Source organism: Prinia subflava, chromosome 2 (assembly GCF_021018805.1).
Source record: "Prinia subflava isolate CZ2003 ecotype Zambia chromosome 2, Cam_Psub_1.2, whole genome shotgun sequence".
NCBI classification, from domain to species: domain Eukaryota; kingdom Metazoa; phylum Chordata; class Aves; order Passeriformes; family Cisticolidae; genus Prinia; species Prinia subflava.
In genome coordinates, this window is record NC_086248.1 from 90,053,538 (window position 1) to 90,066,691 (window position 13,154).

Below are 13,154 nucleotides of genomic sequence, written 5' to 3' on the forward strand. Positions count from 1 at the left end.
GGCCACGGCACAGCGGGCTGCACACGCGGCCATGGCACGGTGCCCTGCGGGCTGCACACACGGCCATGGCTATGGCACGGCACCGTGCGGGCTGCACACACGGCCACGGCACTGCACCCTGCGGGCTGCAGGCTGCAGACACGGCCGTGGCACAGCACCGTGCGGGCTGCGGACACGGCCATGGCACGGCGCCCTGCGGGCTGCAGACACGACCACGGCACGGCGGGCTGCTGCCACGGCCACGGGACGGTGCCCTGCGGGCTGCAGACACCGGGGCACGGACAGGGAACGCGGCGAGAGCAGCCGGAGGAGGGCAGCGAACAGGGGCCCCGGGGGAAGCGGGATGAGCAGCGTCTGAGGGCACTGCGTCTGTTCCGCCGGGAGCAGAGTATGGGGAGACCTCACGGCAGCCGACGGCTTCCTCATGAGAGCGAGAGGAGGGGCAGGCACTGATCTCTTCTCTCTGGTGACAGCGACAGAACAAGAGGGAAAAGCCTGAAGTTGTCAGGGGAGGCTTAGGTTGGCAATTAGGAAAAAGTTCTTCACCCAGAGGGTGGCTGGGCACTGAACAGGCTCCCCAGGGGAGAGTCACAGCACCAGCCTGACAGAGATCAAGAAGTGCTTGGACAAGGCTCTGAAGCAAATGGGATCACTCTTGGGGATGGTGCTGTGCAGGGCCAGGAGTTGGACTTTGATGATCCTTCTGGGTGCCTTCCAACCCAGTTTATTCTCTGAGTCTATATGACAGCATGTGCTACATATTTGTGTTCAGTTCCAGGATCACAGAAATGTAGGTAACACTATGTAACACATCAAACCAATGAGCACCAGACATGAGCATTACACTTAGGTGAATGTTAATAAGGAGATAAAAAACCTGACCAGTCTACAACAGTGCATTAGCGAAAACTGATTTTAGTTGCTTCTTTGAGTAAGATCTTACCTGGCCCATATAACTGTTGGGTCCTGCTGAGATGAGCACACCAGTCTTGTCCTTTAAGGAAGACACCATGGTCAGAAGCCAGAGCAGGTCAGCTCAAAAGCAAAGGTTTTTCTGTGCCCTGGACTCCTGGGGTCAGATATGCTTGTACTGTTGGTTTTCATAGAAATCACACACTCACCTCCTGCATCCTTCTCTCATTGTTATTAAAATCCCAGCTGTAGTATCAAAATACAAGCAGGCAGTCAATCACTAATAATTCATATTTCAGTTCAGGTTTAAAGCAAGTTCTGCAGCAATGCACAGCACATCAGTGCCTGCTGTGAGTCATGACACAGCCGAGGAACTGACCTGAGCAGACACATCAGTAACCAGAACTTGCATTTTTCCCTCTACCTCACATATTGGTCATCCACACAGCTCAGTGCTGGAAAATGCATTTTATTTTAGGGACAGCTTTAATTCAACAGGAACCACAGAACATTTATCTTCAAGCATATCAAAGAGACTCTACCTTGACTACTTTGGTGAAAAAAGCATTCCTGGAATGGAAACCCAGAAGTTTGCACAAAAGTACGAACAAAAGTAGCAAACACTGTCCTGTTAGCTAAAATTCTGTTATTTCCGTATTTTCAGATTTGCCTAGACTAACTGGTTGCAAGCATTGCCTAACTACTCATGAGAACTTGTAGGTTGTTTCCTGCCTATAGCTTCTTTTTTTTTTTTTTACCCCACCAGAAATCAACAACTTTGCTATATATTAGTTACACGGGAAGTAATGAAATTGCAGCAAACAAATTTATTGCACTGACAACCCTGAGAGTAGTCTTCCATGAGAGTATTTCTGATGGGGGATTAAATAGTTATCTGTGCCCTTACCTGCATACTGGGCATGTACAAATATTAAGGCAAATAAACAAAGTCAACATGAATCAATTAGCTCTTCAAGGACTGGGTGGCTATTGAAAGTAAAATAGATGTAACTCTCCTTCATGTTATAACCTGGAACACTTTCATCAGCCATAGCTTATCAATATTTGAAGAAAAAAAAAGGTTTTGAGGTAACTCAAGAGAACCATTTCCACTGCAACATTTCTTTTCTTTACAAAATACCTTCTATCAACAGTCCTTAATGTTATTCATACTCCCCATCACGAACATCTCCTCCTATGTGCTTCCTGTAAATAAAATCTGCCATTGCATCCCATTTTATTCTTCCTGAAAGCTACAATTCTGCTGTCCCAAGGTGGTCAACCTTACAGCAGTTTTGTCTGGGGTTACACCCCAAAGGTACAGACGCACAATCTGGCTTCAGCTTTTAGCTAACCAGCACTTCTTTAGGGGATAAAAACATACACCCTTCAAGCACTTTCCTACAGGAAAACTTCAGAATGTTCCATTTAGCAATGAGCTGTAGCTCCTGTGAAATTCCCACCTTGTCTGCAAGAGAACTGCAGCTCTGTGCCCCCACAGCTTTCTGCATTCATCCACCACCACAGTGCATCCCACCTCCTCTCACAGGCCCCTCCTGCCCTTCTCTGGCTGCTACTGCTCTCCCTCTCAGCTGCATGTGCAAACAGCTGCAAATCCTTACCACTCACCCTTCACACATGTAGCAAGCCTACACAGAAAGCACCCACATAAAGTCTATTTTCTCCATTATAAACCCATCCTTGAGCTGGCGCCCTAACACTGTTCCTCAGCTTCTTCCTTTTCTCAGGCTCTGAAGAGTCACAGGTCTGGTTTTGCTTCCATTTCCTTCTATGTCCTTCAAATTTCTTAGCTCTCACTCCTTGTTACACATTATGCTCCTTTTTACACTGCTCCTTGGGGAAACTGGTCAGCACAGCAGAACTATGCATCGAATCCAAGTTATAAAAAAAGAGCAAAACATTTCAACACATAATTAAAACCCCTTTTAAGTCAAAAGTTACTAGAAAATTGCAAACCTTTAGAGGTTATTAAATGCCAATTGTCTTTTGCTAATGCTTGCTTTCTTCCTAAGCACAGACAAATGAGGATATTTTAGCTGAGGTGTAAATAAAATAGATGCTAAAAACTAATAAAATCAGCTAATGCTATATTTTCATTTGTTCAAATTCATTTCCATACCAAAAATATACATATATACGTATAAATGACAGAAATGCATTAAAACTCTATTAAGCAATCTTCACTACCATTTCATCAGTCAATTCCATTTGACAATAAGCAGAGTATTTCACACTCTTGCACACTACAAAAAACAGATTTCCCATCTGTATTCTATTCCAATTTTTAAAATTTGACCTTTTACCCCATTTTCTGAGCTTTTCACTGTACTTCTGTGCAATGTGAATATAAAAAATATTGCTTATCTTCCCTCCCCTTCCCTCTTTGACCATATTTGTAGTCATTCAAGTACAAAATACACAGAGAAAATAATTACTAACTTAACTCAAAGGTCTCAATTTACTGCCACTTTCACATTTTAAAGATTTGACTTTTTTTTTTTGCTTTCATTCAGTCATGAATACTTCCCCAAGGAGAAAAATATTCAAGTACATGCAATTGCTTCTCTAGAATGATCTATTCTGAGACAGAAAAATCATGGCCCCAGAACAATCTTCTTTCACAGGCTTAGTCTGTTATTAACACATTCATTCACTATGTACAAGCTATTGTTTAATAAATAACTTATGTCTTAAAATAACTGTAGCAGTTTTTACTATTTGAAAAGTTTAATATCAGGTTCCACCATTCTGTAGGCTTCAAAGTTGCATCCATATATAAATTAACATACAGAAAAATAATCCATTGTCTAAAAGACTGCACATCAAAATAGTACTTCCATGTCTGCTTTTAAAAGAATAGGTTTGTGACTTTATTTATACAAATTGAAATTTTATAGGGACATATACTCCTTAACCCAAGACTGTTAATGAAATAATTATTCAAAAATACGGTTTGTAACTAAGATTTCTGTACATTTTTGTACCTTTCGCAGACTATTATATAGGCTTTACCATCAGGTTTTCAGTGCTGCGATATGCAGGTTTCAAATATTGCAAAGCATGTTTACAGACAGTAAGTATTTCATTTATAGTAGCAGTCAAATTACGAAAATAATTTTGGCTGGAACTTCAAAGTATCTGGGTAGTATCCTTTTAAATCTGATATGCTATTGTAAGCATCACACCATCTGTACAGTTGACTTTTTGCTGACAACAAATTTTAAGAATTAATGACACATCTGAGGTGTGATCTGGTTTTATGAACTAAAGAGCAGCTTTTCCAAAGTTTAAGACAAATACAAAAACAAAATATTGCACAGATTAAAACACAGTTGTTTACATTCTGACTTCAATACAGTACAACTTAACCGTGAATGTAAGGAATTACCAGTTTGTATTGTGAGTCCAATTATTTGTGCCAGAAGGTCAAACATAATTTTAAAATTAAAACCAGTATGTTGAAAATGTTTACTTGTTATAGGAATTCTAAACAAACTTTTAAAAAGCTTTTGGAATCACTTTTGAGAGTCTGTAACTCCCACAATCCAACATTAAAAGTTCTGAGCAATACAGGTCATTCAACCCAATATTCCCTCAAAAAGCTATCAGACAGTAAGCACATTGTGAAGTATACATTTTTATTTCACATTCCTAAAATAAGCTGTATTTACATATTATATAAATGTATGAAGTCTTAATATAAAATAGAAAACTGCATTGACTGAGGAAATCATACTCCATATGGAGTTACTTACTGAAGACCATTTTTTAATGAAGTTTTACAATAATTTATATAAATTATCTCTTCCAAATTAGATGATTTTTCTTCTTTTTACTAATCCACACAATTTTGATGACTTTACAAACAGTGGCGTACATTATAAACTTAAAAAAACAGTTACAGCATCTTCCGGCGCACAACTGGCTTTGGAAAACTAGACAGTCTTTTTTTGTTCTTTCTTAGGGTCTTCCCTGCTGCTTCTGTAGTTTCTTTCTGTTTGGTTTTTGTTCCACCCACTGGACTTCCAAAAGGAGAGATGAATTTTATTTCAACTGGTGGAGGTGACCAAGAACCTTCTTTTGTGGTTCTGAAAGAAGAACAGGCATCAAATCAATTTTTCATCACTAACAGTATTTAATCGAGGATAAAAACGACAGGGCATTCCAAAATCAATTCCAAAAAACCCCATGGTCTTCTTTGTAGTTAGGATCAAGGCAGAAAAGGTGCAAAAATAAAGTTCCATTTTGCTTTCATTCCCTTTACTCATTGTCTGGCCTCTTCCCACCTTCGAAGAGAAACTAAACTGAAGAGTGTGGTTTCATAAGGTAGAGTAAGACAATGCAAAAGCATGGAAATGTCACCACTGCAATTAATATCCACTTTCCCTTTTCTATTCCCTCCGTCTTCCATTTCCATTAGCAAACCAAACCCTTAACTGGGGGAAAGGTGCCTATTAGACCAGCAAGCTGGACAGGCTGACAGAGTGAGAGAAGACCTGCACAACCAAGAGAGGAAGCAGTAGTTTGGTACTTAACAGCTGAATCACCATCACATTAAAAAATGCAAATAACTGTTCAAAACTTGTTTCATACTTGCTTGCTTTCTTCATTTTTGATTTTGGAGTTCTACCTCTCTTCAATTTTTGCTTTTCCTCAGACTCTACGGGTTTGGTATCCTCTTCCTCTTTAGCTGGAAGCTCCTATGTTAAGACAACAAAAATGTTACTCATGAACAAGTTCCTTAGACTTCTACAGAATGGTTTTTTCATTAAGAAACCGTGCCAAAGTTATTTCCAAAAGTTCCCTTTGCTTGCAAAAACAAACCTTCCACATCAAATTATTTTGCCATCCCAAAAGTTAAAATTCTGAAATTAACAAATAACATAGCAAGTAAGTTTAAAGAGAGCCACTGTGCCTTTTGTTAAAGGCAAAACAGTATTTATCAAGTCTTGATTTACATAGATTCAAAATTGACTTTCGTAGCTAGTTTTCATAAAGAAAAACAATAAAATTTCTAGCTGATTAATTTACAGTTCTTTTTTGATATTGTTCCAATAAAAAAGACAAAGCATTGGAAAGCACTATCTGAAAAAAATGGTACAGGATTAAAATCAAGAATATGGGACAACTGGAGTTTTTACTTACTGCTTCTTTCACAATTCGGGAAATGCTAGCTACATTTTTTGTCCTTGACCTCAAAAGAGGGGGTGAGAAGACAAACTGAGAAGACAAATCCGGGTCTAAATCCTTCAACTCCACGGGATGGTCTGTTTTTCCAGCTAAAATGACAACGCATTGTTAGCATGCACATACGTTATACATAAGGGACAGTATTATTAAATTACAGCTGACAAATAAGAGCATAATAGTTTCCAAAAATAAGGGCCTAATCAGCTTCATAAACATTCCATGCAAAGGCATTTTCCCCCTAGTAACCGCCCCTTGGGATTCATTCTGTTACTAAAAATAGTGAAACAAAACTAAGCCAGTGGAGTGATTTTACCTGCACCTACATAATCAAAGATATTACACTCGAGAGCCATCAACAGTCCTTACACATCTCAAAAAAACTTGCTATGTACTCTAAATTAAAAGACTCCTGTGTACACTAATTTCACTGTCCAAGTACACACGAAAAAGAATCCCATAATTAAACAGCTGTACAGTTTGTTGCAAGATGCAGCTCATCTGAACTTGAAAACTAAACAGAATTTGGAAGCACACATCCTTTATTTCTCTGTTGGGGGAAAGGAATGGCAATCACATATTCACAAATAATCTCTGGTTTTCAAAATCTGACAGAAATTAGGTTCCTTACAAAAACATAGCTTAAATTTAATTTCACTTCTTAGATCAGCTTCATAATCTGTTTTTCCCAGAACTGAGCAGGCAGTCACACAGTGCCAAAAGTTGAACTGCCTCTTGGCAAATTTTTTCTTACACGCTTTACAATACATAAAGCCATCCTCAGTTTTCTGTGGTTTAAAGAAGAGGATATGCCCTATTTTGCACATAAACAGTGTACATACCTTCAAATTTCTTTGTCAGCTTTGTGAGAGGAGGAGAGAAAAGGAAAGCCTCCTTTTCCTCAACAGACAGTTTCTGATGGATGGCAGTCCTGCGGGATCTGGTTCTTGTAACACGATCTGTCAGAGCTCTTGATGTTTTCTCCTGTCCTGAGGGGTTAATGTCTTCAAGCAGCAAAGGACTGCCACCAGGTCCTTGGGAGGTGTCCTGAGACATTGATCTCCTCTTCCTGCCCCGACGGCCTGTCCTTACCGTAGTCCTGGGTGTGGCTGGCTCCTTGCTTGGCTCTGCGGGAGTTTGCTCATGAGTATCCGCTTTTTCTGGATTCTCGGGGGGCAGTTTTCTAGTTCTTCTCTTAGGAGTATCAAGGACTTCTACTTTTACACCTGAATGTATGTCTTCCTGAGAAGAGGTAGACTCTGGGTCTGCTGAGAGGTTTTGTGCTGCCTTCCTAGCACTTCTTCTAGGTGTGACAGGAAGTTTAAATTCTGTTTGGGGAAGTGATGATTTAGACACATCAAGATCAGAATTTTCTGAAACTTCTGATGAACTAATCTTTCTTCTTCTGCCTCTTTTACTTGGCACAGGTAAAAGGGGTTGGTCACTAAGCTGCACCTGTTGATCCTTGGCAGTATCTTCAGTAAACTGTAAATTAAAGCTTTTCAATTTTCTTGCACTTCTACTGGGACTGACTGCTGTTTTAACTTTATGATCAGTGTCAGTCTTGTCAGTTTCTAGATTTCCAGCTGAATTTTTTCCTCCTTTAGTCCTTTTGGAAGTAAAAGAAGCAACAACGCTGCCTTCAGCAAGAGGCGTTTCCTCATTAGCCTCTTCTTGGGGTTCAGATGCAGCTTCCTTTGCTCTCCTTAATCCTCTTCTGGGAGTAACAGGCTGTGTACTGTCAGACAAGGTTTGTCCATCAGAATGGCTTTCTGCTTTCACTAAATTAGACACTTTAGGTTTCCTACCTCTCCTAGGAGTAACAGGCGTCACAGGTATTGGCTGCTCTTGAGCATTTTCCTCTGTTTGGAGTCTGGGAGTCTCAGGTGCTTCTTTTGTTTGCCTGGTACTTCTCCGAGGAGACAATCCAAGCAGAGCTGGGCTGTCTGTCTCCAGCAGCTGCTGAGTGCCTGCAGACAGGACACCTGCATTTCTACTCAGCTGTCCCCTTGTGCGTGTTCTTGGGGTAATGCCATAATGCTGTCTGCTGGTTTCCTCTCCCACTGCTTCCAGCACAGGCGTTAAGGGAGCTTTGGCCTTCTGGAATCTCGTTACCTTTTTACCTATGGTTTCATGAATAGACTGTTCTACAACTTCAGATGTAAATTCTTTACTTCTCGTGTCTTTGATTACATCCAGTAAGTTCTCAGCAATGGCAACCTTAATGGGTTCAGGCACATATGGGAGTGATTCTGCAATATTTTGAGATTCCTGATCACCAGTTACAGTAGACACTGAGTTTGTAACATGTTCCTGGCTTTCAGTATTTCCTGAATTGGACACAGGCTTTTCTTCTGTTTTTGTGTCATCTGGTTTAGAAGCATCTACTGATGTAGGGTCTCCCATCTCTGCTTCCCCTTCTTCTCCTTCCAAAACTAAGGTAAAATTACTCTGAGATAGGAAAAGGTCTCCATCTCCCTCAGCTGCATCACATTCACTATCTTTATTATCAGGCAAATCACATGCAAACTGTTGCTCTATATTTTCATAGCTATAATTAAGATTGTTTGATGGATCTAGCTCACTGTATGGGGATGTTTCAGGTGCTGGTTCTGAGGTATCTTCAATAACCTAAAGTTAAAAAAATGTCTGTTAATGCTTTATTCAGTAGCAAACAGACTAATTTCACACTGAGCTACATGAAACTGAGGACAGCTCCCTTAAGATCACCCTGAATGTCAAACAATGTGCTTTTGTACTGCAGCTGAGAGCTTATGTATTTGAGGCACAGGGATCAGAGCAGTCCCTGTGTGCAATTCACATGCTCTGTTTCTGGGATTTCTGTTCAGAACTGACCACTTGCCACCATCCATGACCAGGAGCAGTTTTCCAACACAAGGTGTGTCCACAACCAGCAGTGACCATCACACTGCAGTGCCCTCTGCACTGCTCCACAGCCACAGTGACCCACTGCCTTGACAGGGTGAAATACAGTTGGGTCCCCAAAGCCTAAAGCTTCACTCCAGGATAGTTCTGACTGCAGCACTCAGACTCAACACTGCACTTTGAGGAGTCACTTGGATTGCAAGAGATAACAGACTTTCTAAATACCTTCATCTCTTGAAGAAATATCCTGATGCCAAAATGCACTCATTACTGGAAATACTGTTTGTGTTAAGAAGGAACAAACAGTAAAGGACCTAAGCACCTAAATGATTCTGAGTTTGGTTCCCACATCTTTTTGTTTGCAATGGTTTTCTACCACTACAAAAAAGCTGCACTCCTGTAACTTATCTTTAACATTAGAGCTATTATTTATGTAAAAAAAAGTTTGAATTCAAGTTAATCAAACTAATGCCTAGCTGTTTTAAAAAATACTTTAGGCTTTTATTTTGGGTTTGTTTGCTCTCAAAGGCCTAAGTCTTGAGAGGTTCCATTCATGTTATAGGAACAGAAAATGCAGAAGAGAAGAACATATCTGCCCTTAAAACACTGAGGTTTTAAACTTGTGTTAAGCAGCTCAAGAAACAGACACATTTTTGAGTCTCTCCTAATTGTCAGTAGAACAGGTCTGTCCTCAATTTTTAAACTGTTTTCTATTTTGTAGAAAATGGGTAAATAGTTTACTTACATTAATTTCCTCAGTTTTTGGAGGATTTTTAGAAACAGAGACTTCTTCAACTTCAGCTGCTTCAGGGTTACATTCTTCAGGTAAATCCACACACTTGCCCTCAAGGTGATTTTCAGTTGGAGCACTGACCATGTCCTCACTGTCAAGGATACTTATCACAGCTAGAAGAGAGTTATGGAATTTTACCTTAACCTTTATATGAATCACGTCAGTTTAAGCAAAAAGAAGTAACAAAGCTAGCAAGAGCCAACAATATGGTTCTCCATCCTACCACATACATTAGGCTTTCTCCAAAAGCCAGAAATACTGTGCTGATTTTGGCAGGGATAGTTCATTTTCTTCATAGTAGCTGGTAATGCTCTATTCTGGATTTGTGCTGAAGGCAGGGTTGGTAAAAGGTATGTTTTAGTTACTGCTGAGCAGCAACTACACAGAGCCAAAGCCTTTTCTGCTTTTCACACTATGCTAGCAGTGAGTGAGCTAGAGATGCACAAGGAGATGGGAAGGGACACAGCCAGGACAGCTGACCCCAACTGTCATCCCATAAAATATGGCATCATGTTCAACCTAAAAGGCAGGTGAAAGCAGGAGACATTCCAAGTTTCTCTTCCCATGACCCATCTTCCTACATTCCTGGAGATGGCTTAACACCTGCCTGACAACTGGCAGTGATGAATGCATTCCTTGTTTTGCCATACTTGCATGCAAGACTTCTGCTTTCCCTATTAAGGTGTCTTTATCTCAACCCCTGAGTTTCCTCCCCTTTAGCTCTCCCATTCTCTCCCCCATTCACCCAGGGAAATGAGTGAGTGGCTGTGTGGGGCTGAGTTGTCAACTGGGTTTAAACTGTGACAACTACAGATCAGGTAAAGGATGCAGCCCCACAGCAAGAAAGAAGGAGGAGAAAATCAGCTGTCAAGTCCATAGAAGGAATAAAGAGGAAAATGTGGCTGGAAAGGCACACTGCTAGATAGCTGCTTCAGGCTGAATATGGAGGATGCAGCATCTTTTAAAATAGTAAATCAAGCAGCAGATCCCACGGCACACAAATTGGTAGTGGTGCACAACATTAAAATAAACACTGAGCTGTCCTTATAATACCTTAAGTTCCACCAGCATCCCAATATTTTAATCAAGAACAAAAAGATTCACTATGCACTTTCTACAAGGACTTTCTTTAAGGAGGGTGTTCTCTCTAGTATAATGAAAGTTAGCAGTAACATGCTACTACTGTTTCAATCTGAGACACCTACAGTGGTATGGCAAACTCCACATTTCACTTGAGGAGCTCTGCTACCCTAACACACAGAACATTTCCAACATACATTCCCTGTCTGCCTCCGGCGATTCAGCGAGCTGTGGATTTGGTGCAACCAGCATGGCTTTTCCTTCTGATGAAGATGTCATTTCAGACTCCTGGTAGGTTGTTTCACTTCATGAAAAGAAAGAGAGAAAATTATCATAAAGCTTGAAAACAAACCTCTAATAGCTTTGCAAGTTACTTTCTCACTGTAAAATCTTCAAGTTTCAAACCACAAAAAATATATGAAAAATTAGAAATTCCTCTGTCAACATACTCAATTTGACTCAATTTGTAATTGACTTTGTAACTCATTTTATGCAACGAATGGAGTACTTAAACATTCTTTCCAGCTATCCAATACTAGATAATAACATAACAGAGATATATTACAGAATAATGTATTGTTTGTCTTCTGTAGAAAAAGGGCAACTACAGTAACAGAGGTTCAGAACCAAATGAAGAGAGGTCTGTACAGGTGAAAGTTACCACTTGAAATTAAGGGTTCTCTCATTGCTGACATTCTGTCTTTATCACTCAGCAGTTGTGGCTTTTAAAGTACCTGGTGAGAAAACAGCTTCCATTTCCATAAAGAAACAGATGCTAGTTGAGCATACACAGAAACCAGAAATTAAGTGTAAAAAATACTGTCAGAAAGCATTCAAACTTGAAAATAAACCCACTGAACTGCCAGGAAAATCAGGATTCATTTTCAACTACACAATTTTCAGAAAAAAACAGGGCTTGTGTTCATAGTATCTGCTTAGTAACTCTTCCAAGGTCTGTATGGGACCATTGAATGAAGTCTTAATCGTTGTTCTTTGAGGTCTGCAATGATTTGAGAGAAAAGGCTCAAATTGACAGCTAGTCAGTGTGCATTACATTCATGCCAGATTGCTTTTGGCCACAGACAGAATGCAATATACAGGCACTTCCATATAAGAACACAGGAAAGAACTAATCCCAGGTCAGAACCAGTTTTCAAACACAGAAAAGCCAGCAGCTGTGTTGTGTGAACCCAAAGATGTATCTACTTCATAAGCTCACCCTTCATTTCCAGCCCCAGAAGTTGCAGCCTCAGCAGCTTTAAACTTTTGCTCAGGGAGGGTATGACATTCATAATTTGATTCTTCCACAAATCCTACAAAAATGAAGAAAGAGATGACTTCTCTGTTGCCCTCAACATCACTTCTTTTAAACTGTTCATATGAGTTTAAAGTGATCCTTTATGCATTTCATCTAGGACAAGGACTTAACAAAATAATGCTACCAAGACTTCAAATGCACAGATGGCCTCTGTTCTTTCCAGGAGAACAAGAAGCCTGATGCATAATTTTAGTCAAACAATGAAAAAACTCCTGCAAATTATAGAAGTACCCCTAACACATAACCAGAAGCCAAAGTTTTAAACATGTATCCCTTTCAAAACTCCCATACTGTTGCCTTTCAGCTGCAACCACACACAAAAAATGTCAGCCAAGGAAAGTATACATTTGTAAGGTCCAGGATACCTTTAAAAGGACTTAAAACATAGAAGAAATTTTAAAAGCCAAGGGCACTTGTGAAAACTCATCATTAACTGCTGCACTCATCAGTAATTCAATCTTTTGAAGACATTTGAAAAATTCAGGAACTTAGGCTATCACAGGACAAAGCACACCTGCTTCTTTCCTTCGTCCTGAAGGATCTGGTTCTTTCATCTGGAAAGGTTTATCTTCAACCATTTCACTTTCTTCCTCCTTCTCCAATTCTTCAACATCAACAGCTTCTTCAGTGGAAGAATTAGCTGGTTTAGCAGCTATAAAGATGACATCATCTTCAAAATCACCAGGTGATTGTGCATCATGATACTCCAAAGTGGTCTGGTCTGATCTGAGAGAGAAGTTACTGTTTTCCTTGCTGACATCCATCTTCTCCAAATCATCTCCAGGTATGCGTTCTGAAGACTCCTGCAATTCAGCATGATCATCCCCAGGACTGCTCAGAGTAAACAGAGTTGGTTTAGCTTTACTTTCAGACCAAGCATCCTCCACCAAGCCATGATGATGTTCAGATGAAGCTCCAAATAGTGCTTTATCGTCTTCTGTCATCTAAAAAAAAAGT

The 13,154-nt window shown here is 40.2% G+C and overlaps 1 protein-coding gene across 3 annotated transcripts in view; it reads right to left on the reverse strand.

The window, feature by feature from the left end:
- Positions 1-4,550: 4,550 nt before the first annotated feature.
- LOC134547244 (protein ELYS-like) overlaps positions 4,551-13,154 on the reverse strand; it is a 39,624-nt gene continuing 31,020 nt past the window's right edge. For all 3 annotated transcript variants that reach the window (XM_063390977.1, XM_063390978.1, XM_063390979.1), the window contains exons 29-36: positions 12,712-13,141; positions 12,099-12,192; positions 11,077-11,183; positions 9,752-9,912; positions 6,963-8,751; positions 6,079-6,212; positions 5,527-5,633; positions 4,551-5,021 (exon numbers count right to left, since the gene is read on the reverse strand). In XM_063390977.1, coding sequence (XP_063247047.1) covers positions 4,832-5,021; positions 5,527-5,633; positions 6,079-6,212; positions 6,963-8,751; positions 9,752-9,912; positions 11,077-11,183; positions 12,099-12,192; positions 12,712-13,141 — 3,012 coding nt within the window. In that variant the 3' untranslated portion in view covers positions 4,551-4,831. The remainder of the gene's footprint in view (positions 5,022-5,526; positions 5,634-6,078; positions 6,213-6,962; positions 8,752-9,751; positions 9,913-11,076; positions 11,184-12,098; positions 12,193-12,711; positions 13,142-13,154) is intronic.